The sequence below is a fragment of the Chiroxiphia lanceolata genome, chromosome 3 (genome assembly GCF_009829145.1).
Source record: "Chiroxiphia lanceolata isolate bChiLan1 chromosome 3, bChiLan1.pri, whole genome shotgun sequence".
NCBI lineage: Eukaryota > Metazoa > Chordata > Aves > Passeriformes > Pipridae > Chiroxiphia > Chiroxiphia lanceolata.
This window is the reverse complement of record NC_045639.1, coordinates 11,034,219-11,061,907: the sequence shown is the minus strand read 5'-3', so window position 1 is coordinate 11,061,907 and position 27,689 is coordinate 11,034,219. Positions and strand designations below refer to the sequence as shown.

Genomic DNA, 27,689 nt, shown 5'->3' with positions numbered 1-27,689 from the left:
AATACCAACTACATGTACTGGGCACTGGTGACTTGTGTCAGTGGACTTGCACACACAAAGAATCTGTAAGACTATACTCCTTGACTTTACTACCTATCAATTCCATGACAAACCTGCCTTTTTTCATCTCATAATGACATTTCTCAAGGGTGGAATAAAAAGACATTTAGATTGCCATGCCACAAAATTGCTTCAGCAATCAGATTTCAAAATTAAAAATTGTGTTTCTAAATCCAAAAACAATAATAATTATAATTACTTATTTGAAATGTGGGAGAACTCCAAACATCTTAAGAACTGATTTTAAAAAATTAAAATCACTAAGAAGAAAAAATTCTTCCTATGAAGAAACTGATATTATGACTTCAGGCATTGTATTGAAAGAGTACCTGCCTTATCAACTTAACCTGTGCCTGGAATAAACCCCCAAGCGTTCCCTTAAACTCCTGCAGAAATTTATTCTAAGTGTAGGTTTTTCACAAGCTCGTGCAAAATACTCAGAGCATGTCAAAACCATGTGATAAATGAACTCAATTACTTTCACACATTACTCAATGAGAGAGTGGTATTTTTCATCTCCTTTTTAAAGGGAGTAAGCTGCTGATAAAGTGCTTTGGCTTTACAATTAACATTCATGAACTTCTAATGTCCCACAACATGCAACTATATCTTTTTTCTATTTTAAATGCTGTTAAAACACTTTTTTTTTCACTTTATCATTATATTATAGTTACACAAAGAAAAAAATTTATAGCAGCAAACCCCAGCAGGGTTGTGATATATCACTCTGTAAATTTATATTCACACATAGTTTCCAAACAACACCATAATCCTACAATTTGGAGGTACTTATTTAGAGGAGAGAGCAAGGCTCATATTTTAGGAATTGTCACATCTACCCCATTTTTCAAATTTCCTTAAGTGTTTAGAAGGGCTAAATTCCAGGATTTCTCATTTGAACCAAGTGTTTTAACATGTTATTTGCAAGAGCATAAAAGCCATTCATTCCTTCAGCAGGTGACAAACACAGAGCTGACAGTACCTTTTAAATACTTCGTACTCGATACAAAACCCAGAAACAGAACACAGATTAAAGAAAAAAATGCAGTAGAAAGACATTTTAGAGAAACGCCATGAAATTTGTCCTTGTTTGTAGAAAGTCAAGTGATGTGCTCATGCTTTTAGTAAGTCGTTATATTCTTACAGTTGTGGTTTTGACACTCTGCTGACCTGGGATTGTGGTGGTGCTGCTAGAGCTACTGTCATCCACGGGCCCAAAGAAATCAAGGTTCAGAAGAGTGGAACCTCCACTAGCTTGAAATTCAGTGACCGTGTTGGTAGGCAGCCATATAGAAGGTAAGCCAAGGGAGGGGTTTATGTGTAAAAAGGGGTAAGACACACACTTGAACATGCAAGTTATAATTAGTACTCAGTACGCAATTTTAAAAAAATCGACATGAAAACAATGCTTACAGTATTAGTTTGTACCTTCTAGAATGTTAACAACTTAATTCAGTGCACGTTTCCTCATGTACATTGCAGCAAGGAAATCACACTATAACTTTAAAATAGAAGTATTTATTTCGATCTAAAAATGAAAGAGAATCAGCACGACCCAGAGAGAAAGATGTGATCAGTTAAAGGGAAACAATATATAGGTCAGTTGATAGTTAAAATACAGTGGGGTTTTTCTCCCCTCACTGAAATTGAAAGCCATTCTTTCATTCAGGAAGACTTAGCGGATCTTTAAATAGCAAAAACAAAAAGAAAAAAAAAACACTTTAAAATTTTATTTAGCAGCTTTAAGCTATTAATTATCATTATCTTGAAGCAGTGTGACCACTGGGTAACAAAAGCCACTCTTATGTCCAGTTCCCCACTGGTAAATTATACTGTTCCCCTTTAGTACTAAAACAGAAATCAAACCAGATACATTTTAAAGGTGTTTGTTAAAAAGAAAAGCATGATGATTGACTGAAGTAATAAGACACCAGACAACAGCAAAAGGGTCCATCCAGGCTTTCCTTCAGCACCGTGATATTGCTATCCAAACTCTTACATCCCACAGGTTCTGTGGCAACACCAGTGCAGTAGAAGATGCTGTTATCTGAGCCTGACCCTTTGAACGACCTTGTGTCATGAATTAGTTGCTGTCAGCAGGCTCCTCGTAACGGTATCACTTTCTTTATAGGTTCTGTCAGTCAAACAAGTTTCTAAAACTTGTTTTATTTCCTTTGCGTGCACTTACGTTTCTGACACTGGAGGCAGTGGCACAACTCACTTTGCTATTAAAATAGACACATGGAAGGGTCTTTTATGTGATAACTATATACATTTACAGATACAAAGAAGTTTGTAGCTACCTCTTTAATATATCAGCTATAAGTAGCTCTTCAGTGTAAGCAAAAGTGATAATGGATGAAGTCACATTTTTGAAATACAAAATTATCTTTAAATCTGAAAACTTTCAGCTCAAGAAGTGTATATTTTGCAAACAGTTCGTGGTTAAAATATTGTGCTTTGAAGTAGCCACTATACACAAGTTTGTCATTCAAAGGATGTCTAAAGAGATAGCTGACTGGTGAAAAATACCTTCAAGAAGTAAAACTTTTCAATCTAAAATGCTCATTTGTTCAGTTTCATTATAATCTCCAGTTATACATAATGAAGTGTTAATATTGCCACTGTGTCACTAGCATATGGAAGGAATCTAAAATAATACTTAACTTAGTGTTTTTCAGACTACATAATACTTCACATAGGGGCACCGTTAATCAGAAAGAAAGCCTGAATTTCCAAAGTTAGGAGTAAGAAATAAATATTATATATATTTTTTTATATATATATGTGTGTGTGTGTATATATTTAAAAAAAAAATAATCAGCAGATAGATGTTGTCTGAACTTTGTAGCTTTCTTATCTCTAGCTCTGGTGCTAGAGGCTCTACGGAGAGACCGTACCATCTAAAGGGTTAGTAAGGCCACTGCTACTCCAGTCAAACTGGACAGGTGGTAGAGATTCCTAGAGTTGAAAAGTCAGAAATCAGATTTTATAGTCAGTTCAGGTTACAACAATGCAAAGCAGTTCAAACAACAGATTCTTTAGCGTCTAAACACTAAAAAAAAAAAAAAAAAAAAAAAAAAAAAAAAAAAAAAAAAAAGAACAACTAGATGATCAAGCCCCAGCTTTTGGGAGGCATGTATTTTCATTATATGCACTAAAGATTCAAAGTAGAATTGCTCTACCACAGGAAGTCTCATTAAATTCTGAACAGTACAGATTAGGTAACTTCTAACTCAAACAGGATTTGCAAATTAATTAAAACACATGAATTGATTAACAAACCTCAAGGCACAGTTGAAAGTTAAACTACTATTACTTTCATGGAAGATGAGGCACTTAGCATAAAAAGGTACATATACACAATTACAGGGCAAATGTAGAATAGTGAAAGCTGTCTGTACATCCATGCTTTGTTCTGACTATATGTATTATTCATCATCAATAAGCCTATGGTTCTTTTTGCTTTGGTTTGTTTTGCTTTTAAGAGACATAATCCCTACATGTGAGGGACAAACTCAACACCCTCTCCACTCCACCCTCTTCAAAAATAAAAGTCCTGTGACTTATTACCCCTTTACAATTAACTCATCCTGGTCTATGTACAAACCATTAGTATCAATGCTTGAACAAGAGGAGCATGGAAACAGTGACTCCTTCTGGGAGCCCATCTTTGCCTTTTCCTTTCCTCTTGTTAAGTCTTTTGGACACAAGAAGCAGCAGGGAACATGCTCTACTGGGAGGGTGTGTTCAGGGTGCAGTGTAACTTGCGAGTGGTGTCCCTCCTGTATTCTCAGGACATAAACTGATGGGACAGCATCAGAAATGTCTGAAATAAGTTCATCTTTTCTACCTCTGTGTATTACACCTCTGCTCTGTCCCCTGACAGTGAAGCCAGCTGTCAGGAAGCGTTGGGAAAGGATGTTCCCTCAACTTCTAACAAAACAATGACAGTATGGAAGAAAAGCAACAGAAGTCTCAGCAATATTACTCAAAATTCATCAGGTACTTGTCCAGCTTCCAGTGGCTGAGCCACACCTTCTCTTCGCTTTTGTACAAAGTCAGACTTGATTTTTTAAATTTTTTCTTTTATTTTATTTTTAAAACTTCCAACCATCTAACGTTGAAGAAAAATGCAGATTCACTAATGTACAATTAAGCTCACTGTAAAAGGCTTTTCCTCAGTGATAGAGGTTTACAGAAATAAAAACAAAGGGAGCTGGAGATTTCTGTATGTACTTGTACTAAATGTCTTGCCTGGAAAAATCTTTCCTACCTAATGTCTTGAAAATATTTCCAGTACTGAGCACAGCTTGAACAGTATTCACTGCACGGAGCTCAAGGAGCTGATCCTACACTTTTTACTTTGCTTTGGTAATGAAATTACTGGCATTGAAATGATTTGCATGTAGATACAATGTTAGCAGTGTGGAAGCTACACCTGATGAAGTAATAATCACTATCATCAGTAGCTTGTTTAAACTCTGCCACATCTAAAATATATTAACGTTAAAAGGAGTTTGTAGGGGAAAAAGAAAAGATACTATGACAATTTAGTAGTTTTCTGCCCTGAGCAAAATGAAGTCAAATTGAAACAAAGTGGCTTCCTACCAACTCCCACTTACTGAGGAAAACACCCACTACATTTTGTGACAAAAGCCTGAGTCAGGACTGATGAGTGTGACAGAATTGCATGGAAAAAGTGGTACCAATGACTGGCTAAGCTTTTGCCTTTAATGATGACTCGATTCTCAGATTTGTCAAGGAAAGGACAAAGGATGTGACGAATTCTTCCTAAAATGGGAAAAAAAAAGAATCTGACTCTAAATCAGTAAGAGCATTCTAAGTATATTAGTTGCTCTGTGGGATGAGACCATTCTGCTGACTTCAACCACTTCACAAAAGAGGGGGTAAGTAAAGCAGACCCCACCTATACAGGATGCTGGCAAGCCCTGGTCTATACAACAGCAAAAAAAGTGAAAGGAGAAGGCAGAGGAAAAAGCAAATTAAACAGAAAGTTTTCTGTTTCTAGTGACCTCAGCCCTAAGAAAACTAACTACACTGGGACACCTGAACACAGCATTGAAATCTCAGACAATGGAAACATACCCTGCAAATGGGAATATAATGTTTTGCCTTTCAGAGATCGTGAGGTTGCTAGACTACTGCATTTACAACTATTATTTTAATAACATGCTTTAAGGAAAAGTGCCCAATCTAGGAGAATACTGAGAAATGGGGCAAACTGCTTTTACTCCTCAAGGCCTCCATCTTAGATTACAGGACATGGTACAGAAATGAAAAAGCACACTCAGCTGTCAGAATACTACTCTGAATGTCAAGGAAGTAAGAAAGAGAAAATTAAAATGCCTGCTGGTTTTACTGCACCATAGTTCACTTTGATAAAAGTGAGAGATGTTTTCACACAGTAATTTTAGAATGCATTATGTAAGAGCTTTTATAATCCAAACGAGTAAAATGTAAATGTTTGTGTCTGTGCCAATAATTACCCAAGGAAAATTAAACAAAGGAAAAAAAAAAAGAGCATTTTGCTGTCTTAAAGCTGGTGGAAAGAAATAAAAGGGCTTGTAATACAAATATAATGTCAATATTTGGATGGATCCCACAAATGAGCGTCATAAACATTCAAAAAAAAGGTTTACATAGAAGTAATTCATACATTTCATTGTGTGTATTCATTGGCAAAAGTACATCAGTTCTGAAAACTGCTCTTTTCAGACAACCCCCTTAATCAACTGCCACATCTGATAGAATAGCAAGTTCTGTAATATCTCTTACCTGCAAATCTTTCTCTCTTACTCTGTCAAAGCTACACGTACTCTTGGATCTTTCTCACATGTATAACTGGAGAGCAGTTCCTGATGGAGCCTTTGGCTGGTGGCCAACAATATGGTAGTTTGCATCTGTCATTGTTAGAAGTCCTGATGGTCTCTTATGTAATTAAAAGTGTTTTTAAAGACTGTCACCCCACGGGGTTTAATTAAGGTTCAGTCCCTAATAGCCAGCAAGTGTAATATATATATTTCTGTTATAACCTGATCCCTAATTCAGTGCCTTACATGCAAGTGGATGTGCTGTAATAGACACCTGCAGAAAAGAATCACTGGCCATTTTCTTCTAGAAAGGTCTGGGTCACTGCAGATTTCCATTCCAATATAAAACTTACTATGCAAAACTAGGCAGGTAACTCTGCCAAGGAAACAGTCCTAAATAGAGAGAAGAAGATGCCTTGAAGCAACAGCGAAAGAGCAGAAATATCTGGACAGCTTTTTTCAAGAAATCCAAAGAGAAGCAGGTAAGTAAACTCTAAAACAACGTTAACCAGAAGAGAGTATCAAATCAAGAGAAAGCAGTCACCATTAAGTCCAGACAGCAACCTCTTTAACAAACACTGGAATACATTTTAATTGCACTGCCTGAGGACTTGGCTGTGGTGTAGAAGCACACTGGAGCTGTATTAAAAAAACAAGTGAAGGACACCAGTCTCAGGTCTCACAATCACAGGGTGCCTATTCCAGCAGCCACTCCTTCCTACACCTGATGTGCTTTGACAAAGCCTTTTACTTGAGCCCTGCAAAGTCTTTGAGATATGCTTAGATCAAGGCAACAGTAATCAGGGGATTATTTCATATTCTGTTTAGTGCCTTACAGTTATGAGCACAGAGGAACAGAGAAATAAATCCCTCAACTGTCAAGATAAACAACAGATCAAAGAAGAATTTAGATGCTACCTTCAAATATAAACCAGAATGAGTCTACAAAAAATCATCTTTATGCAACAAACTAATGTGATGACAAACCAGTCAGTAACTCGTTTGAGAGAAGTCTGATTTCAAAAACCTTGTCCTTACATCTTAAATGGCTCAGAGAGAAATTTGTCCACTGTGTTTGCACAGCCTAACCAGTTCAGTGAGACCCTCTGCAGGGAATGAGGGCAAAACATACAGAGTTTATATCATAACTAGGAAAAAGTATTGCAGCTCCCTTGCTGCTTTTTGCCTCATTCTTTTTATTTCTAACGTTCTCCATTTTAAACCTCTGTATGCTTTCCTCTGTTTGCCCGCAACAAAAAAATTTAGAAAGCATTTCTGTGTTTCTACCACTGTTCTTTCTATTCCTGCCTTTGCATCATCACAGTCTTTCTTCCAAAGTCTTACTCTCTCAGCAGAAAGTCATACATGTACATGCACAGACACTGATCTGTATACAAGTCCCATAAATGCCAAGCTTTGAACGGAGAAGAACTCTTCCTTAAGGAAAGAACAGGAACCTATTAACTAGAACCTCTTCTTCCAAAAAGAAAGCCAAGATTCTGAAGTTTCTGAATATAAGAATGCAATCATCACTCTCTGAAAATGGAGGAATTTCGAAGTTTTAACTAAATAATTACATATTAACCAGGTACACTTATAAGATACCTAAGTTGCTGCACCTAAATTAGAATAAGAAGTTTCTGGGTCCACTAGAATTGCCTGTATCTCCACTGAATATTTAACAATGGTTTTAGCACAGTTCCTAATGAAATGTTTACCAAAGTTTGGGCACATCATCTTATTACCACTACAACCTGGGCTATTCCTAAAATGCAGCCTGCACAACGTGTTGTGAAGCTGGATTCTCCCCAAAGCAAAGAGAAGCCACCAAACATTGAGAGAAGATGAGACCAAGAAAGAAACGAGGTGGAGAATTGATCATTCATGCCCTGAAACTTTCTGAATATCACTTAACTGTGGCCCCTTAGCCTTCTTAATGGTTACAGTTCTAATCCACCTCTTCCCCAAAATCTTATTTTAGTATTTGTCTTTTCGGAAAAAATAACCTAAGGCCAACAGTGCAAACAGCACAGAAGCTTCTCAGATGTATTCGTGGACCACAGCTACTGAACAGAGATAGCCTTGTCAGAACAAGCTATGAGACAAGATAATCAAACTGTGACAAGTAATGGAAAATTCTGCAGCAGGAATTCATAATTAGACAAGAACAGAGATTTTGATAAGTAGAGGTTCTTATTTTCAGCATTATGACTGCCAAGCAACTGAGAAAATGGCAGTTGTCAGAGATGCTGCTACTTCAGGCTCTTGCAGCTCTTTCACTGTTTAGTGTGTGGTTTAATTTATGTTTTTCCCCTCTGTAAAAGAAGAGTACTTTGAATGCTGCAAAAAGTGACATTTTCCTGCTTTGTTCATATGCAGAAATCACACAACCGATTTCTTCAGCTCAGATTGGTTGTAGTGATCGTTATTGTTACCTTTTCTCATACCCAGTTCAGCTGACCAGTTCCACCACATGTGAGAGGCAGCACATAACATAGCATCAAATGTGTATTGCTGTATAAAACAACATCAGCTCTGAGCCTACTGACAAACTGCAATTTGACCATGAAAAAACTTCTCCTCTAGTACAAACATGTCACACTTAGAGCTCTGCACTATGGCAGAGCAAGGAGTGCAAGAAAATCACTATACTCAGAAGTGCCTATGAGAATAATTCCTTCTGGAATGCCTTCAATCAGAAACCACGGGTATAGCAAGTAACTAAAGACACCAGGCACACCAAACAAGACCTGCACTAAGGAGGGACACAGCTGAGTCTCTGAATATGTGCCAAGAATCACGGGAGTGACTCTGGAAGTGAAATATTTCTGCATATCCCATTAGCTTGTTGGGAGCCACACATTGCAACATGCAGGGCACTGAAGTGGTCTTCTAACACCATTACATCAGAACAAGTGACCACACAGAATTCATGACATTCAAAAGCTCACTCCTAAACTCCTCTAGATTCATTTTGTATCAAACTTTAAAGACAGAAGCCGGCAAAGCAACTCTGTTCAAGAGGTAAAAATTCAAAATCTGGCACAAAGGGCCAACAGAATTCATAAATCAAAAAGTCAGGCATGTATGATCACACCCAGAATCTCTTTCCAGGCAGCTGGGCTGCTTTTCATGTTACTCTGAAGAAGTAAGAAAAGGTAAAAGGAAACAAACATGAACAGTACACATGTAAATAGGATCATTCACAAAAACAAGTGCTAACAAACAGGTAGAAGGACCTCCAACAATAAGCTCCAGGAAGAGCAAAGATGAAGAACCTTAGCCAGAGGTCAGATGAGTCTAATGTTGCATACAAAATCTGTGTAACTAACTGCCTTTTAAAGCAAACTGCTGTACAACAGTATCATCAGGACTCTGACATGCTGGCCACCAACTGCTACAGTCTTATCACAAGGACTCCCTTCCAGTCACACATGAAAAGCAGATCCAAGAGCAGGACTTCAATCTGACACAAGCAACACCTGCCTCTTACATACAGGTGTCTTTGAACACATTATCTAAATGTTTTAAATATAAAGGAAGGACAAGGCATCCCATTGTTTCCCTCATTCTTTCTTTTCCTCTCTCACCCTTCTCTGATTTTTACCTGGAACTGATCAGATGCACATGTGTTCATCTCTGGTGATACAGGAGGTGTCTGTCCTATTGAAGCTATTTTTTCTGCTGCAGATATTGGTTTCAAAGGTTCCTTGGTAGGTTCTAACATACCCTGAATAAATAAATAAATATCTAAATTAAAAAAATTCACACGCACACACAGACACACATTTTTATATATTTCAAGAACTGCAGATGCAAAAAACTAGAACACACTACCAGGTAGTACTACCCTCAACTAAGGGCTTGGGGGTAACCATATATCATTGGGACACTTTCACTGAGAGGGGCATGAGTAGATGGAGCAGGGGGAAAAGTCATCCTTAGGGCTAAGAAACATCTTAGAGTCAGTAACAAAAACCCAAGTGTCCAGCTGGAGCTTGCTTTCAACTTTCAGTAATGTAATTTAAGCTGGAGAAAACAGTTACTTGATAAGGTGATGTCTTCTCCTCCTAATTGTGTGTAGGCTATTCCAGAAATATCAAATGGCCCATCACAAACGTACAAGTGCATTTGTTCCATTTCAACAATGAATTAATTCAGAAGAAACAAGTCAAATTATTAGTTTGCAGAAAGATACCAAGAACAATAATTACTGACATGGAAATAAATGCATTGAGAAGCATTAAGAAAATAATTAAACTCACTTTTTTTTTTTTTGGCACTGAAACAGGCAAACCACCCCAGAACAGTGAGAAACCCCCAAATAAAAAAACCATGGGATTTGCAAATAGCACATTTTAAAACAATTTCTGGAAGTCAGCTGCCAAGATCAGCTGTCCCACAAATGTTTCTACACCACTTTAAAGGAAGCTTTGAGTTTACCCACCAGTTAAATCAATTCTTGTGGAAAGTGGAGAAACACATGAAGTAGTGTGGCAACAGAAAGCAGCAAACCATTTTACTCCTACCATCACTGCTATCCAGCTTATCATGTGCAAAAGTACATTAAAAATCTAGGAAATAACTAATCAGCAACAACAATTCATTCAAAAAAATAACTGCATGTGTTGCAAACGTAGTTTTGCTCACAAACAGGAAGAAAACAGCAATTGCTATGAGATGTCTCAACTATCTGTATCAGAATAGCATGTTTACATCCAAAGAAGTACACGAGTTGACCTCAATGCATCAGAAAACAACTCTAGAAACTGACTGTGGAAGTCACTCTACAAAATCAAATCAGCTTAATATATACCAAAGAAAACTAACTTTTTTCATATTCCATTTCTGAATGATCATATAAAAGCTTAGGTGTGTTTGTATGTGCATGTACATGTATACACACGCTTCAAGAAAAAAACCACTGTTCTCACTGTTTTAACTAAGCACTTCTTTCACCTAAAATCAAGTATCTGCTTGCACACATAATGAAAATCACGTATTTGATGATTGTTTTTAGCATTTCTACTGATGCCTAAGCCATAACTGTACTTACAGAAATATTTTTCAGCACACTTGGTGCTTAATGTAATTTAATATATTTCATTATGTAATGTCATTGGAACTGTAACAACATAATAACACTGAAATAAGGCTAATAACACTAAAAAAAAGCTTACCAGTCCTGCTGCATACATGGGTACTATAACAGGCTGTTTCTTGTTGCCTGTAAAAAGCTGATAAAACAACAACAACAAAAAAAATTTACTTAAGAGCTTCTGTGTCAGGGATGAAAATGTTTTTCAATGTTACATAACATGCGAAAGATTAGAATTGGAGAATAAATACGATGTTAATTATTACACAATGGTTAAAAACTAAAATAACTTTTAATATTAATAGGGCTTACAAAAAGTTGTCAGATGGTCTGTCGTGAAAAGCCACGTTGAGTGCAGCCATGCAATTAGGTGACAAGCATTCATACAAAACAACTTCCACCTGATCCTACATTTAAAGCAGCTTTGTTATTTAAAAAGCCAATTTTACTGACAGACTCACAATATTTCTTGTGTCGATTCCCAAGGAGCACAAAAGCTTTTTGTTGCTGTGGGAGCCACCCCACTGGTATCTCAGTCCATATGCATCATGGATATCCTGGAGCTCCGTCCACACGTCCATCAGTTCCCTGTACAACCCATCATAAGTCAAGTTATCAACCAGAAAACCAGCCTGGCAGCCTTGAATATTTATTCTAGGTTTTAATGTAAGTGACTTATTATATATTCCAATTAAACTTATGCCCAAGCCCCACACCCAGGGGAACTGCACAGTGTTCTCACTCTATTACAGTTCAGACTTCTTACTGGAAAATGGTGTCCACAGCAGACAGGACAAAATCTACTTAAGACTACATCATCACATAAATAAATACAGTAATTTATAGCAAGTGTAACTAATAAGACGTATTCTGATTAATTCAGAGGCATCACTGAAAAGATGATATGCTGCTGAGTTGCTAAGTGAAATACTCCTGGCATGTGTAATCACTAAAAACAAGCATTCTGATACATAGCTAATTTTTGCTCAATAGCTTCTCAGATGCTTGAAGCAAACACCTGAGTTTGAATTACATGTTTAAGTTCATTTTAAGTTCATTGTGTTGTAGGTTCTTACTCAGTATTTGCTAAGGTCTCCTCAGTTGACATCTGCTTTTCACCTGCTTCCAACAAATGATTCAAGGAACTTATTTCTTCTTCAATTTCAAGAACAGGCATGGAAGGAAAACAGACTTCAAATATTCGTTCCAGGCGACTTAGCAATGTTGTCTATATCAAAGAGAAAATACTTGTCAAGTTATGTTAACTGCTTTAAAGATAAGAAGTCCAAAATTATAACAATAAGATGGAAAACAATACGTAGCTAACACAAGGTTTCACTTACCACAAAATATTAACTGTCAGAGGACCACAAGACTTTTAAAGCACCAAATACAGGTTTTCAGCTACAAAGAAACAGTAAGGAACGTACCCTCTGCAAAGTGAGTTCTTACAGAAGAGTCCAGATCTGGTCTTACCAGAGTCACTCTGTTATAAATTCGTAGAAAATGCGTGCAACAAGAATTACACTATGTAAGGACAAGGTCTCAGCAATATAAACAGCACATATTGGTACTAATGGTTTCCAGGTATTTTAATTCCACAGCACGCACTGGGCCTTGGCAGATGGAATTGGTACAAAAAATAAAAAGGAATCAAACAAACCCCTAACCCCCCCCCCAAAAAAAACAACAAAAAACCCCCTCTCCCCTTTTTTTTTTTGACAAGCATACTATATTTTCTTCTTTTTAAGTTCCTTCTTTACATTTTTCTCTCTTCTCTCTGTTGTATTTCCATACAGACAGAATTTCAACTTCTTAGAGGTCTAGGAACTGACTCAGACATCAGATGTACCACTGACAGGGAATATATTTCTTTTTCCCAGTTCAACCCATTAAAAATAGGTAACCATCAAGCTCTTAATATTTAATAAAACACCAGTTGCAAGGTATGCTCATAAAAATGGAATTAAAGCCTTTTTTAATGTACTAATTTTTTACCACAAACACCTGAATCTCTTTTCTTGCTAAAAAAAGGAGGCACAAGCCTGGCAATAAGAGCAGCATTTCTATCTTTCCAGTTTAGAGCTCCTCAACAAATACTTCCCCAGTGCTCTGCTGCAACACACACACAGGGCAGCGTCCAGCAGCTCCAACACCTGCTTTTCCACTGGGGAAATGGAAAAGAAAGGGAGTAGGCGGAAATCCCAGGGGCATCCCACGGTGAGTGCTGTTATAGCTATGCCAGCAGAGCCCTCCTGTGGAGATACAGCATATTCCAGCAACAATGCTGAATTTACACACACAAACCTCCAAACAGAGGGGGCTTTGTTACAATTGAAATGATTTGAAGTTCAGAGAAGGCTGTAGGAGGAAGTCAGACCAATCAGCACAGTTGAGACAAACCTTTATGCACCAAAATACCCGCAGCACAATTCCAATAGTTAAACAACATTTCTCATTTGAATTTTTAGCTGAAAATTTGCCTTGTCTCTTGTCTCAATTAAGCAACTCACTGACCATGTACGTCAGCAAACATAACAGAGGAAAACACCACGTTATCAGAACATCTGGATTCTGTATAGGAGTCTGGATGATGAGTTGGGAACTGGGAGCTGAGTCTGTCCAGATTATTCTCTCTATTCAGCCACTAACTGCAAAAAGCAGGAAAATGAATTGGCTTAGAACATCAACTCTTCAGCTTTACTACCTGTGAAAGAAATTCCTAACAGGGACAGCCACCAGGTACAGTCACTTGCAAAGCATCCTGTCAAAATGCAAAAAGGATCTGAATTCAGAGCTTACCTGACTCACCCCCTTTTTTTTTCTTTTTCATTTCTTCTTCATTACCTCACTGGGATATTCCAACCATAATGAGCCATGTTCTACAGTAAATAATTTTCCTTTTAATTGCCTCTTAATGCCAATCATCCTGGCAATACAGTAAGTTACAACATTTGTAGGCTGTTTTGTGTTTGTTGACCAGAACTAAGACACTAACTTAAATTTTTTGGAAGCAAAACTAAACGGTATTCCAGACTCTAGGCTAATGCTCCAGCACACAAAAGCATACTCTACTTCAGTTTTAAAACTGAACTTTGCCTACAATGTATCACTTGGCCTTATTTTAAATCAAGAGGTGATGGTTACTTCATTTCTCTAATACAGCAAGAGCACATATCCCCAGAGAAAAGAAAAAGGCAGCTGAAAGGCACTGGGTTATGGAAACAGCACATTTGTGAACATGGTAGTGACCAAAATACGTTCACTTAGATAATGAAAGAAGTAACAGAAAGTCTCTAAGAACCAAGCATCATCTCAGTCAGCACCCTGTTTCAAATTTGAGCTTAAGAATGGTGCTAAAATTTCAGGAACAGTTTAACTATAGCATTCTTTACACTTGCTGTCATCTTTTCTACATTTCCAGAAATGCTTAGCCCTTGTTTCTATATGACAAAGAACTGTTTCCATAGCAAACCAGAGTAATTAATTCTGTGTGTGCAAATGCACACAGGGATGAGTGCACAAACACACATCTCTGGGCAGTGCCAATGTCATTAATGGAAGCAGCTGAACTTGTCCTCCTAATTGGTAATGAAATCCTGTGGCCAAAGCTTCCAGGTATAAAGGACATTACCAAGGTTTTAAAGTTAGTGCAAATGTCCATCTCCTACAAACCTCAATCTACTGTTTGCATAAATCAGACTAAGAAAATACTACTTTGTATGACAGAAGTAATGTCGTGTCTGTCTTCAGGAAAAAAAAAAAAGGCAGAAAAAGAGAACTTTTATCCACTTTTCATGTCACTAAAAGCATTTGATACCCAAGTGTTCTGCACAACCACTTCAGAAGAATAATTCTTAAAGGGACTTGCTGAAGGTGTGAACAAAGGCTCGAGCTGCCATTAAACATTAGTGTGATTCTCCAAACAGTGATAAATTCAAAGCCCCACAGTTTCTGTGACTGCATAGAAGTTTTCTGGTAGACTCTTTAAATATGTGGTACTCACCACCAGAGCCAATCAAAATATCACAGATGTAACAGACTTTAAAATAAGAACAACCACAGGATTAGAATTTATGTCCTTGGCAATTATATAGGGGGCAAGATCCAGCTCTCAGAGCTGAAAACCTAAAGGTCTTGGTTTATAGAATTTGTTTTTCCTCTTCTTTTCCACCACAAGACTGTAGAATTGATGAATTCCTCCAACACAGCAAATCTGCACTGACCACCCAGCACACCAAACCCTCCACCCTCCTCCACATGAACTCAACAGTGACAGGTCACTGCCTTTCTTCAGACCTATGAAAAGAGTAAATATTACAACTTGCCATAAAGACAACATACTTGAGCCCCACTACAGAAACAGCTGATTTCAGTTTTCACCACCTGACTGCTGTAAAGCTGGGTGAAGTTTCAGGGAACTCTGTGAACAAGAGCAGGAAAAAACCCAGACTTGCTTCTCTCTATGGCTCCAATCACATATGAACTGCAGAGCAGACATGAAGAGCTCATCCAGTGAACTCCTCTTCCCGATGGAAGATGAAGAGTGGAGTGGCACTTTGTCCTTCCTCCCTCCCCTCTTTTCACTGGAGGGCACAGCCCACTTCTCAACACAATGGTTTTTTTTTCCCCTTAGGAAGTCCCTTACACCTCAGAGCATCTCTGCTCTGGCAGCCTTCAGAGGTGTTTTAAGAAGGGAAGAGCCAAAAGCAGAGCATGCCTTCAGCCCTTCTTATCCTCCTGCCGGGAAATGAGGCCATAGAGGAAGCAACACCAGCTCCGGGCTGTTTCCATCTGTCAAACACAAAACTGGAAGACCCAAGAAATGAAATCAGTGTAACAGTTAAATTACTGAGCATATTCAGATATTCAAGCTTATACGAAATGTAATAAAAGAAAAACATAAAAGAGACAGTAATGAGCATATAAAGGATCCAAGTTGCTAAATGCATAATTAGGAAAGGAATAAAGTTCATAGGGACATCACTGGCTTCTAGTTAGAACTCAGAAGCTGACTGAAGACTCTCAAAAAATGATAGAACAAAGCTCATGGGCCAGAGGCCAAGAAAAGAAACTGAATAACCAGAAAGATTTTATTTATTTTAAATTGTGAACCCACTGCTCTGCAATGTCTAGCACAGGTATTTATGACCATTTAAACAAAATAAAGTAGTGGTGAAACAAGAAACTCCCTTTGCTGGGTTTTCTAACAACCAAACCCTATTTTCCAGCAGCACATTTGCCTGTGAGGAACTAACTTGCTACATACTCCTGTACCTTCACCATATGTGTGTGGGGGAGTTGGGTGTCTTGGGATTGTTTGGTTGGTTTTTATTGGGTTTTTTTGAGGGTTTTTTTTGAGAGGGTTTGGGGATTTTTTTAAAAAAGTTAGACTACATGACCACACATAAGTCAAGGGAGCTGAAAAACTGATGCAACTCACCATGGGGAACACACCAATCAGCTTCAGTGGGTCTCAAAATTTTCTGGACTCAGCATTAAACAGCTAAACAGATAACTAAACACAATAAGCAAACAAACAAATCACTAAGTACTTAGTTACAGGGGGGCAGTTTTTTCTTTGAAAGGGTTTATGGACTACTTAAACCATGAATCCATTTCCCTTTCACATAGCAACAATTTATTTCTTTGCCTGACGTGCAGGCTCTGCCTAGCAAAGGGAACACCTCCTCAAAAGCAATGAGGGAACAGCTGCAGGCAGAAAAACTCCTGAGTAAAAAAGACAAGCAAAGCTTACAAAGAACACTACCTAACTTCTCATGACTTAAATGTGATGGCTTTTCTCCTGAAAAGCAGGTAAATATAAGGTGGCGCCACAAATTTCTTAGATGCAAAAAATTGAACTGTGGTATTTTTCTTAGCAGAGGAAATTCATAATGAAAATACTTGTCCTAAACTGAGATTTGCAACCCAGGAAAAGGATGCCACAAGAACTAAAACCCCTTACCAATGTGAAATGAAGATTCAGGGGTTTTTTACAATAATTTAAAGAATTAAAGGAGGCAATCTCAGTCCTAAATATCCGAAATCCCTTTTTAAAGAGTAACTATAAAAGTTGTGAGATCAGCTGCAAAGCAAATCTGAAAATTTAGTAGTTTGAGGAAAAAAAAGAACATGAGTTCTGTCCTCTCTTTACTGATTGATACAGGAGAGTTGTAAAGCACAGGGAAGTTCAGGGTAGAAGTATGAAGCTGTCTCCCTCCTTTTTGCTGGAAGCATTGACCATTTATTCTCCCTCAGCTGAAGAATGCAGCAAATCCTGCACCTGCCATGCCAGCAAAGTGAAGTTTAACAGTTATTTATTGTGACTACATAAAACTTACTGACCATTTCAGTTTGCCATGTTTTTATTATCTACTGGTGTTGCACTAACTTCTCAGTCAGGCTCTGAGAGGAAGTACAGCAGATGACACTTAAGTTTACAAAATGGGGAATCATTTTGTCCTGTGATATACAAACAATAGTAATGCTAAAACAAACCCCTCTCGAACTATTTTCTTTTGTAAGATTCCCCTTAGCCAGCCTATTCTGAAAAACAGCAGTTATGGGTTACTTTTAATAGTCTGATTTTTACTGCTGTTCAGCTGCACATACTTAAACTTAAGAAACCCAAACCTTTCCAGAAAGATATATTTACACCGTAAATTGCTACCCAACTGCCTGAACATAATTTAGCCAACACTACTTTAATTTACCTTAGTGAACTGGGAGGGCTGAAGCCTTTATGGTCATAATTACTTTTTCCCAAAAGGATGATCACCGCCCAAGACAAAGTACACTCCAAGTGACAGTGATCCAGGGTTTTCTTTGTCTTGCTGCATATGCGTGGCTTAGTAACTGTGCGTCGCCCACACTGATTCATCTGAAGAGGCAGAGCCCCTGAGCACAGGCTCTCTAATCAGTGGAGAATCTTAAAGCCCACTTGGAGGACTGTTCACATTTTCCTTTATCCCTTTCCAGGATTCCTTAACTCTCGGCTAAATCAGGTGAAGACTTCTGGCCTCCCAACCAAGCCATTGTTTGGCTCCTCTTCCTCCAGAGATGCCTGGGCTCCCTGAACACAGCCAGGCACAGCCGTATTCCCCACCCACACGATTACCATGGATTATAACTGCTCTTGTGCTTCACTGCTCAAGTCCTATATATATATATTCTTAATGCAGCAGAGTAACCCCCTCAGCTGACTAATGTTCAGCACTATCTCATGGACAAAGTGGTGCTACGAGCCTTCCATCCCTTATAAACATAACTTAGTAGTTTGCAATGTGATCACTTAAAAGGGGCTAATGCCTATGGTACAGTGCAGGGACTTGTTAACTCGGCCAGTTCACCCACAGATACATCCTAAATCTTTGTGCTAGTGAACACAAAGGCACATCTCTCTCTAAAGCAAACTGCAGCTCAACCAAAACCAAGCACTACACATTTTCAGCTGCAGACATGAAATGGATTAAGGTATACAGCAGCATTAATATGGGCTCAATTAACAGCCTGTGTATCTGTGTCCATTGGCCTTTGACACTGGAACCTTTTCTAAGGGGTCACAAATTCTTTCGGCAGGTTTAACTGAAAACACCAAGCCCTTTCTCTCCTCCCCTCTACACAGCACTACTGAATAGAAAAGGTCAGCATGTTACAAATCCTGCACTTCAGACTGTGTGCAGGATTCAGAGCCTGAGACCAAAGGCAATGAAAAAGAGGCATAGTGATCTTTTTGCCACTACGTGTCACTATTTAAGGTCATTTCTGTGACCTCGCCTCAGTGTTGTCTTTGATATTTTCTAAATAAAAAATGGATTATATATTTGAATTGAAGCAAAGTCTATTTTTTAATTAAAGAGTATACCAAATCCAAAATCTTTAAAACGGTTTGCCCAACACACACTGTACAATCAAGACCACATTCACAAAGCACAAAATTTTGCTGCCACCTCCGCATCCAGAATATAAAAATTAAGAAAACAGAAAGGAAAATACACAGAGGCCTTTGGAAAGGAGACTTGAGCTACTGATAAATAACTTTGCTTTTATGCTGCATTCTGGATGGATGAAAATTGCTGTATACACCATTTCCACATTTAAACAGCAATGCTAAGTATACTTTTCAATTTTCTGCCTTTGTAAAGAATTCCATTAGGATCATTCTCTTATACACCATTCAAAATTATTTCACTACCACATCACAGTGACTCTCCCAGCCTCCTCATCACAGGTCAAGTGTATACAGTATCTTGTAAATGATCTCAGCCCACCCTTAGCCTAAGCTGAGATCTCGATTTTCACATCTATCTCAAGTGTCCAACACATGCAGTATTTCTCCCTTGGACACGGACTGCTCCCTTTGGGTTGCTACAGCAATTGCTTGTTAGATCTGCCAGCAATACACTGATCTCCTCCTCCCTAACCTTCTTTAGCCAGGGTAGCAGAAAACTTCGTTCATTTACCTCTCATGAGATTTATTTTGCATGCAAGTAATCCTGCTCTTGCATCCAAACAGCTGCAAACTCAGCTTTAATACATGGTAAACAGAAGACTAGTAAATACTTTAAAATGCTGTATTCTGTGTTTTGACCCCAGTGACATCATCTTAAATGAAAGCAGGGAAGCTGATCAAAATCTGAGTTTAATTTTACTAAGGTTCTGCACCCTGGGAGTGTCTGCTGGCTCATGCTGACTCGTTAGTTAATCTCAGTGTTTCTAACTGCAATTTGGTAATCTGTGGCTCAATGGATTAAAAACAGAATCACTATTTAATCTTAAAACGAGAATTTTTTTTAAGATAAAAAGGTTTTAATAGATCCTTCCAAAACTTTAAGGCACTCAGAGAATACTAAGAACATTTTGAAAAAGTGAAGCTACTGCTTTAAGAGTTAACTGAAAAAAAAATGTAGCAACTAACTCATATTGCAAGGCTAAGGAAACTATTGCAACAGAGAAAACATGTCCAGCTCAACTTCCTCTCCAGGTTCTTTGTGTAAAACACGGTCACAGTTGTACTTCCTCACTGTCAGGGGATCCAAACAGTCACAATTGACTGCAGCATAAAGAAAGGGAATGAAAAAAAAAAACATTTAAGTCTTAAAATTTGCTTTACAATCTAATCAAACTACTGTATGATTTCATCTGGATCTTGAGCAAAGAGCTTCCTTTTTAACTTTACTTTTATCTTTTCTTAAGGCAGACTTGGGGAGGGGAGAAAATTAACTACAGAACCTCTGAAGGTTCTGTTTTTGTAAACATCTACATTCAGAAATGCTTTCTATTAAAACTCCATCATAAAATTACAGACAATTTTAAAAGAAAATAAACATTTGAAACCTTTAGACTATCCCTTAATAGTGTAATTAACTAGAAAATAAAAGGGATGATTTACTAAAATCATCTCCCCACCCCATTTCTTTGTCAGATTCTGGACAGTCTTTCAAGTGGCAAGAGATACAATTGAGATTAATTGCACTACTGACCTTAGTACTCTCCAATTTTTATGAGTGAATGACTAACAGAATAGGTAACAATAGATTTGTGCTTTCAAATTAAGAAGTGGACCAACACATTCAGGTGTTGCTCAGCAGCAGGGTTTTGCATAGGCACAAAAATCTCTCTGCAGGTTCACTTGGGAGCCTTTTTTTTGGCTTGTGAAATCCCTCTGAGATGTGCTGTGTTAGTCACTGCAGGGAACAGCAAGCAGGAAGTGTAAGGACCTGAGAGTCACAGGTTTTAAAGTGACAAGAAACCAGTGCTAAGGCCCAAAAGCTTCATTCCATTTGCTGGTGCTGGCAAAGCTCCAGCTGGTACAACCTTCTTCTGAAAAGCCATTTCACCTGTCACTGGGAGGAAACGGGAGGAGGCAGGGCTGTCACCAACCAAGGTCCTGGAAGAAAGGACTTACCTCATTTCCTTTTACTGCCAGAGAAGATCCAAACCTTTCAGACACTTATCACCACTAACACCCTTTACTGCTGGTGCTGCTTCACACTTCACAAAACACAGAGCATACTCTGAACTACTCATATGGGATGATGTGAATAAAAAGAAGAACTGAAGAGAATTCTAAATTCAAACTGTTGTTCTGAATTCTGTAAAAATAATATCAAATACTTGGTAAAAAAAGAAAAGTCTATGTATGAACAGGCATAGATCTCAAAAATTACCTGTAAAAAGACTTAGGAAGTAACTCATTAGGAATTAATAAATGCCTATCAACTAAGGCAGAAAACACAGGGGGTGTGGTAAGAAATAAATCTATTTACTTCACCCTCCCTGGAACTCCTAATTAGAAGTAGCAGCAGCTTTAACAAATCACCAGTCCTGTATTTGTGATGTTGCTATAATGTGAAGCTTCCCACAATTAATGTATAACAGAGACTTATTTTTAAAGAACTTTTTAATGGTTAACTTCCCAGGAGTTGAAATAACAGGGACAGAATTCCACAGGTTGTGTTTTATCATGCTCTCTGCTCTAAGCAAATGAGTGCAGCTATTTACAAATCAAGTAATCATTTTTAATTGGATTTTGAAAACACAACAGAGAATGGTGATGAAAAATTTTGGGAACCAGTAATCCCAGCTTCCAGTCACATCACTACTTTATGAAAAGGCAACAGAGCGCCTCCCCAAAAGTAACTAACAATGGAGCAAAGGAAATAACTACCACAGCTCTGAAATGTTCATGCTGGCTTATTCCTTTGATCAATTTATGTAAAGGATCACATGCAATCCTCAAAACAAATGCATACCAAGTTCCAGCACACCCTGCTCATTTTTCTGCAGGAAGTAACAGGACAAGAGCTGCAAGATCCAAACACAGCATACTATTTCATATCAGCCTGTCTCACACACCACATTAAATCTCTCCTGAAAGGCAAACAAGGACTATTCAAATATTTGTTGTATGCAGAAGTAGGAACCAGGAAGGGCTGTATGCACAAGAAAAGAACAAGGCTGAGCAAAATCAAGGACACCCTTACCTGAACTGAAGGTGTTAGCTCTTGAGATTGCTTACTGATAGTTCCTTGGGAAGATGCTAAAGCAAAACTGTCACTCTTGTGTAATACTGGGCCATCACTCCTGGCAGGTGCTTCTGTCCTATGTGACTGCCATGTCTCTTTTCTGTGATGAGATTCACCAGCTTGTTCCTCTCCAAAGGCAGCCCAAGAACAGCTGTCTCTTTGTTCATCCTCAAAAGCATTCCAGTCCGTAGCCTGGTTACAACCTGCTGAACTGAAGTCCGCAAAGTCGTCAGAGTCCTGGAAAGCAACACTCTCATCTTGAGGTTTTGGCACTGAATCAAAGTCTCCAAATTCACTATCATCACCATTTTCTACCTCAGTAGTACGCTGGAAGTCTAAGCCAGAAGTTTTACTGGTAGTATCACATTCTAAAGTGTCAGCAGCCTGCTTTAGTTCAGCTTGATCCAAACTTGCTGGCTGCTGAGAAACAGTACTTGTGTCCCTGAATTCACCAAATTCAACATTAGGTTTGCTAATATGTGCAGGCTGTTCAGCAGTTCTTTCCAAATCCAGATCATTTATTGATTCTTGAGCGTTCCTGAAGGTGGGAGACACACTGCTGACTGAACCAAAGTCACCAAAAACATCTTCATGTGTGTCACTGCAAGCTTCAACTTCAGTACTACTTCCACCGTTCTTAAGATCTTCAGAATCACCCGATTTTTCTCCTGCAGGATCACAGCTTAGGCTTTGGATCTTATCAACCCTGATGTCTGCTGCTTCTGAGGAACCATCAGGCCTATGAAAATCTTTGCCATTCTCTGTGCGATGTTGTCTTCTCCTCCCAGTGTGCTCTCCATTTTCAGTAGTGCATATTGAACTTCCAGTTGTTTGAGACATACTAGAAACAGCAAACTCATCATCTTCCAGTACTGAGGGACCCTGCTCACAACTCGCTTCTGAAATGCAAACCTCTTCTTCAGTACAAGTTACTCTGTTTATTCTGTTGTTCTCCTGAACGCTCAGTGAGTCTCTTTCACTAAGAACACTGCATATTGTAGGCCCCGTTCCCTCTAAATGGATTGGGTTTTTGTTTGAGAATGTTGCAAAATCTGCAAAGTCTTCACCTGAGCTAGGCATTGAGTTCAAATTTTGCTCAGTACTATGGGTGCTAACAGTTTTCAGTCCCTTTGAGTCACCAATACTGTCTAGATCTTCTGTTCCCTGAGGATTTACAGGGTCTGATGCTGCAAATCCGTTTGTTAGAATCTCTAGACATGGAATTTTCTCACCATTACAAGCATCTATTTGCTCATCCTGGCTCTCAACTGTTACACCAGTTCTAACTGGACGAGAAGAAAAACCCTCCGATTTTCCAGTGTTGTCTCTTTGTTCCCCCCTTCTGTTTACATCTTCTAAAGCAGTACCTGAAGTTCTAAGCTTAGATTTTTCTTTGACAGTACTAGTAGCTGACATATCAGAAAGTTCCTTAGCACGAGCAGGAAGCTCTGCAGCGCAGTCTTTAACATTTTTAACAGATGTGAAAGTTGCAATGCCAGCTACATTGTCGGAATAATCATGAAGCGGGATGAAGTGGTTCGTGGGTATAAACTCTTCCTTTGGATGACTGTAGTCAGGTGCATCAAAATCAGCAAAAGCCACACCAGCAGTGCTCACACCAGAAAACCCCCCAAATTCATCTTCATCGTCATCATCGGCTCCGTTGTCCAGCGGTGGAGGGGATGAGGAGTACATTCGAATAATGTCTGGTTCCATTGTTTAGTTCTGCTTCAACCTTACTGTATTTCTGTAACAGGGGAAAACCAGAAGTATATCAGAATTTGGACAGCTTTGGTATTCTTAGACACTTTATTTTTACAGTTTCGTGCCTTATTTTAAAAGAGTGAGTATAGGTCAATGTCTGTATTGGATAGCTGAAAGAAACAGTCCCCAAATCCACTTGTTTTAGAAGGCACAGGGACTGTTCAAGGCTCTTGTAAACTACTAATGAGCCAATTTTCAGCTGGTAGGGCTGAAATCATTGTCTTGATCTATCGTGCAACACACTGACACAACTAAACTCAGTTTTAATTCATCAGTTCTGCTGCCCTATTGTTAAAGTTTCTTTCTACCAATTCACTGGTTTCTGTTTGGTTTCCCTGTTCTTTGGAACTCTGTGCTGTCCCCACAGCTGCTGCCACCAGCCTGCTTCTGTCTTAGGAACCAGTTGAGAGATGCCATTATGAACACCAGTAAAGCCTAGAGCCAAACACACTTCATCAAAGCTTATTCTCAAAAGGAGAACTGAGCACAATTATACATAAAATATTTAAACACAAATCACCAAATCACAGAGGAAGAAGAAAAAAAGAAGAAAGTATTCCCATGGCCTAGATAGAAACAGATTAAGGACTCCCTTAACATTGCAAACCACTACAGGAACAAGCAAGATGTTTATGGAAAATTTTCTTTCCTAAAGAATGATCTGACTTCTTCAATGTTGTGTACAATTAATGAAACAGTAACTACTAGTAGGTATAGACCCACAACTGCACATATCACTGAACTAGTTCATACCTTAAAACCCTTAAAGGGACAGCTACAACCAAGCTCTTTCCATTTCAAAAAAACTTGTCATGAATGAACTGTAACAACACACTGAGCCTTATCTACAGAAAAAGAGTGGAAACAGCCTATACATATTAGCAGATATTTGAATTTCTAACCAGCAGAATAAGCGTAGACTTTATAATACCATGTCTGAAACACAGGTAAACCATGATCCCCAAGTCCAGCATCTTTAGCAAATGACTTTGTGAACACACCTTAAGAGTAGCATACAAAGGGTAAAAGAACAACAAATGAAGCTCTGCAGTTCTTCTTGAGCACAAAATACCAAGCACTTGAGCCAAACAACTCTGGATATTTGCCAGGAAACTCTGGCGTCCTTAAGGTGACTAACAACATACCTACAATTTCTTTTTAAAAGGGTATTTTGCAGTTCCAAAAGAACGTCATGCTTACCAGATGAAACCCTGAAGTAATTTGTAACATAACATGCAAACTGAAGAGAACTGCAAAGGAATTTTGTTTAGAATAAAGCCTAAGTTGTCAACAAGCTCCCACATAGGCTTACTCAGCACCAGCTGCTTAACAAGGTATTTGAGAGAAGAGCTTCGCTCGCTTATCTGAGAGGCCTCATCTCCCAAGAGCACTCTCCCTTCTACATCATGGTCTAGCAATAGCTGTTTAATGTCCTACATGGAGATAAAGATCCTTCTCAAGATGTCTGTAGAAGTGTGACTTTATGTTCACAGACAGATTACTCCAATCTGTTTACTGTCTGAGCTTCTGGGGTTTCACTTCACTAAATACCATAACAGCATTTCGTCTTTGTCACTATCACAGCAGTAATTCCTTTTTTATATTCAAATTTACTGAGGTCAACCATCAACATTGGGATTAAACACCCAGTATATCCAGACTACAGTTGCTTTCTGAATGTTTCACTGCAGAAGCAGATCCACAGTCTGTGCACAAAGATATGCCCTGGGAGGTAAAAGTGCTCTATTGGCTCTTTTGTAGAAAAGAGACCAGTCAGGTAGATATTGGTTCATATTTTCTGTGCCCATCTTAAGGCCCCGTATCTCAGGGATAGCACTACTTAAAGTTACAGGGGAGCTGGTTGACCAGTGAGTGGCATTGTGTCTGGAATTCATGGCTACTGGGATCATCAATCAACAGCTTTTTAGTAACAAGACACATTCAGGAGAAAGAACAGAAAATTGCATCAATGGGACTCACTCTCCCCATCTTCAGTTCCTGGAAAGGGAAAGGATGGGTTTATTTGCTATAACAAATCATCCCTTGTATTTAAATTTGAATCTCCAGTTGAATCTCAGTAGGCAATAGCATAAATTTATTATTAAACTTTCTGAAATTTAGTAAGAGCTGTTACACCTATTTGAAAATTCAGTTGACAGAATATTTATCATATCCCATGTGGCAAAAACTGAAGAGATGGTAAAGGCAAGAAACTAGTTCTTGAAACAAACAAAATAATACTCAACATTTCTCCAAGGACAGCCCAAGTTAAAGCTAGGAAGCTAACACATTTGGGTTTGAAACCAAGATTTCTGAAGTCCATGAGACCCATTCTTGAAGCTTTTAGTGCAGTGTAAGAAATAAAGACATAAGTTCAACACCAAAGTATTATATATTTTATATATTATATATAGAAAAAGCAGAAAACAGAAGCAATCTTAAATTTGTTTCTAACTGGTAAATATATAAACTTACAGCCCTGTACAAAGACAATAACATCAAAGTATAGTTTTGCTGGTTCAGTAATAAAACAAATCCACGTTGTATTCCTACAGCATAAAGTTTTTCTATAATTCTTGGAAAGTACTTTGATCAGCTGCAATGCTTTTGTTTGGCTAAAAGACAACACCAGCTCAGTGGTCTCCATACAATAGCACAGCTTTTTGGATAGGAATTAGATGCAGGAGGATGCTGATGAGCCTCTTAATTTATGCATCAATAGCCCAACATTACTTAAACTAAATTAAAAAATGGCAGTCATCATGATTCAGACTAAGCAACTAAACCTAAGTTTTTTTCTTGTATCCCAAAGACATATCCCAACACTGTGAATCAGAAGCCCTGGAAACGCCTCTGAGCTTTCCCATTAAAAGAAAAATTTGACCGTATGGTTCCCCCAAAAAGCATGTGTGTTGAGTCTTTGCAGACTTATAGGCTTGTCTAAGTTGGTTTTCACTCGAGTTATTTGAAATATCACATTAGGTCTGTATTAGTAACTACTCCACCACCTGACATCAGAGGATCTCATGCAAGAAATAATAATAAAAAAAAAAATTCTTACCCTACACTGGCCATACATCCATACACTATCCACCATAACAACCCTACCCATTTTTTTGTTGGCCGTTTACTGTGTATTTTAACCTCAGCCAAAAATAAACGATAAGAGAGTTGAGAAAATCCTTAGAAGCAAGGATGATCTAAAATAACCCCAATGTGCAGTTTCAGAAAACAAACTGAACAATGTGAGAGCAGCAAGCACCACAATCAAAGGGATTTTACCTGTAAGACTCCTTTTCTTTCCAGTTATCATAAAAAAAGGGGAGACAAGGAACAAGAATAATAAGGACAAGCACAGGACAAAGATAACTGATAGACTGCATGGGGGCTGAAGCAGCCTGACAAAGCCCAATTGAACATGTAGGAAGATCTCTGACCATTTAAAATTTTTCTCTCCTGCAACTTCTGCCACACAGCAGAAGAAACTTCCTTCAATTTTTCATTTCAAAGCACTTTTAAGAGATCACAGGGATCATTTACACAGCAGCAGTCCAGCAGCACAATGCTCCAGATATGTTTCAGTAACAGTTGCCAAAACAGGATCTGCAAGGAACATTAATTGCGCATTTAAAAATCTGATCATAGGTTTGAAAGTCTGCTAAGTGTTTAATCAGTTTAACCACGAGAATCAACTTATAACTAATTGTTTGGACTTGTGTATATTTTTCTTTAAATGCCAACTATTTCCACTTATGTTACAGCTGCATTTTAAAAGCCAAAGATGAAGAGGTCCAAAATGTATGAACCTGTATTAGAAACGGGTGTAAGGTTGTTATGTTAACACAATTTAATTGTTGTTTATAGAACTCAAACATACTCAAACTGTAAGAGAAGGAAAAAAAG

At 38.3% G+C, this 27,689-nt stretch overlaps 1 protein-coding gene across 4 annotated transcripts in view; it reads right to left on the bottom strand.

Annotated features, from left to right (window-relative positions):
• The window catches only part of AFTPH (aftiphilin), a 44,012-nt gene that overhangs the window by 9,751 nt on the left and 6,572 nt on the right, over positions 1–27,689 (bottom strand). For 2 of the 4 annotated variants that reach the window (XM_032683276.1, XM_032683277.1), the window contains exons 2-8: positions 21,981–23,769; positions 12,069–12,220; positions 11,454–11,580; positions 11,075–11,131; positions 9,502–9,624; positions 2,961–3,021; positions 1,231–1,314 (exon numbers count right to left, since the gene is read on the bottom strand). In XM_032683276.1, the coding sequence (XP_032539167.1) occupies positions 1,231–1,314; positions 2,961–3,021; positions 9,502–9,624; positions 11,075–11,131; positions 11,454–11,580; positions 12,069–12,220; positions 21,981–23,738 (2,362 nt within the window). In that variant the 5' untranslated portion in view covers positions 23,739–23,769. The remainder of the gene's footprint in view (positions 1–1,230; positions 1,315–2,960; positions 3,022–9,501; positions 9,625–11,074; positions 11,132–11,453; positions 11,581–12,068; positions 12,221–21,980; positions 23,770–27,689) is intronic. The other 2 variants (XM_032683278.1, XM_032683280.1) reach the window with 2 other exon arrangements.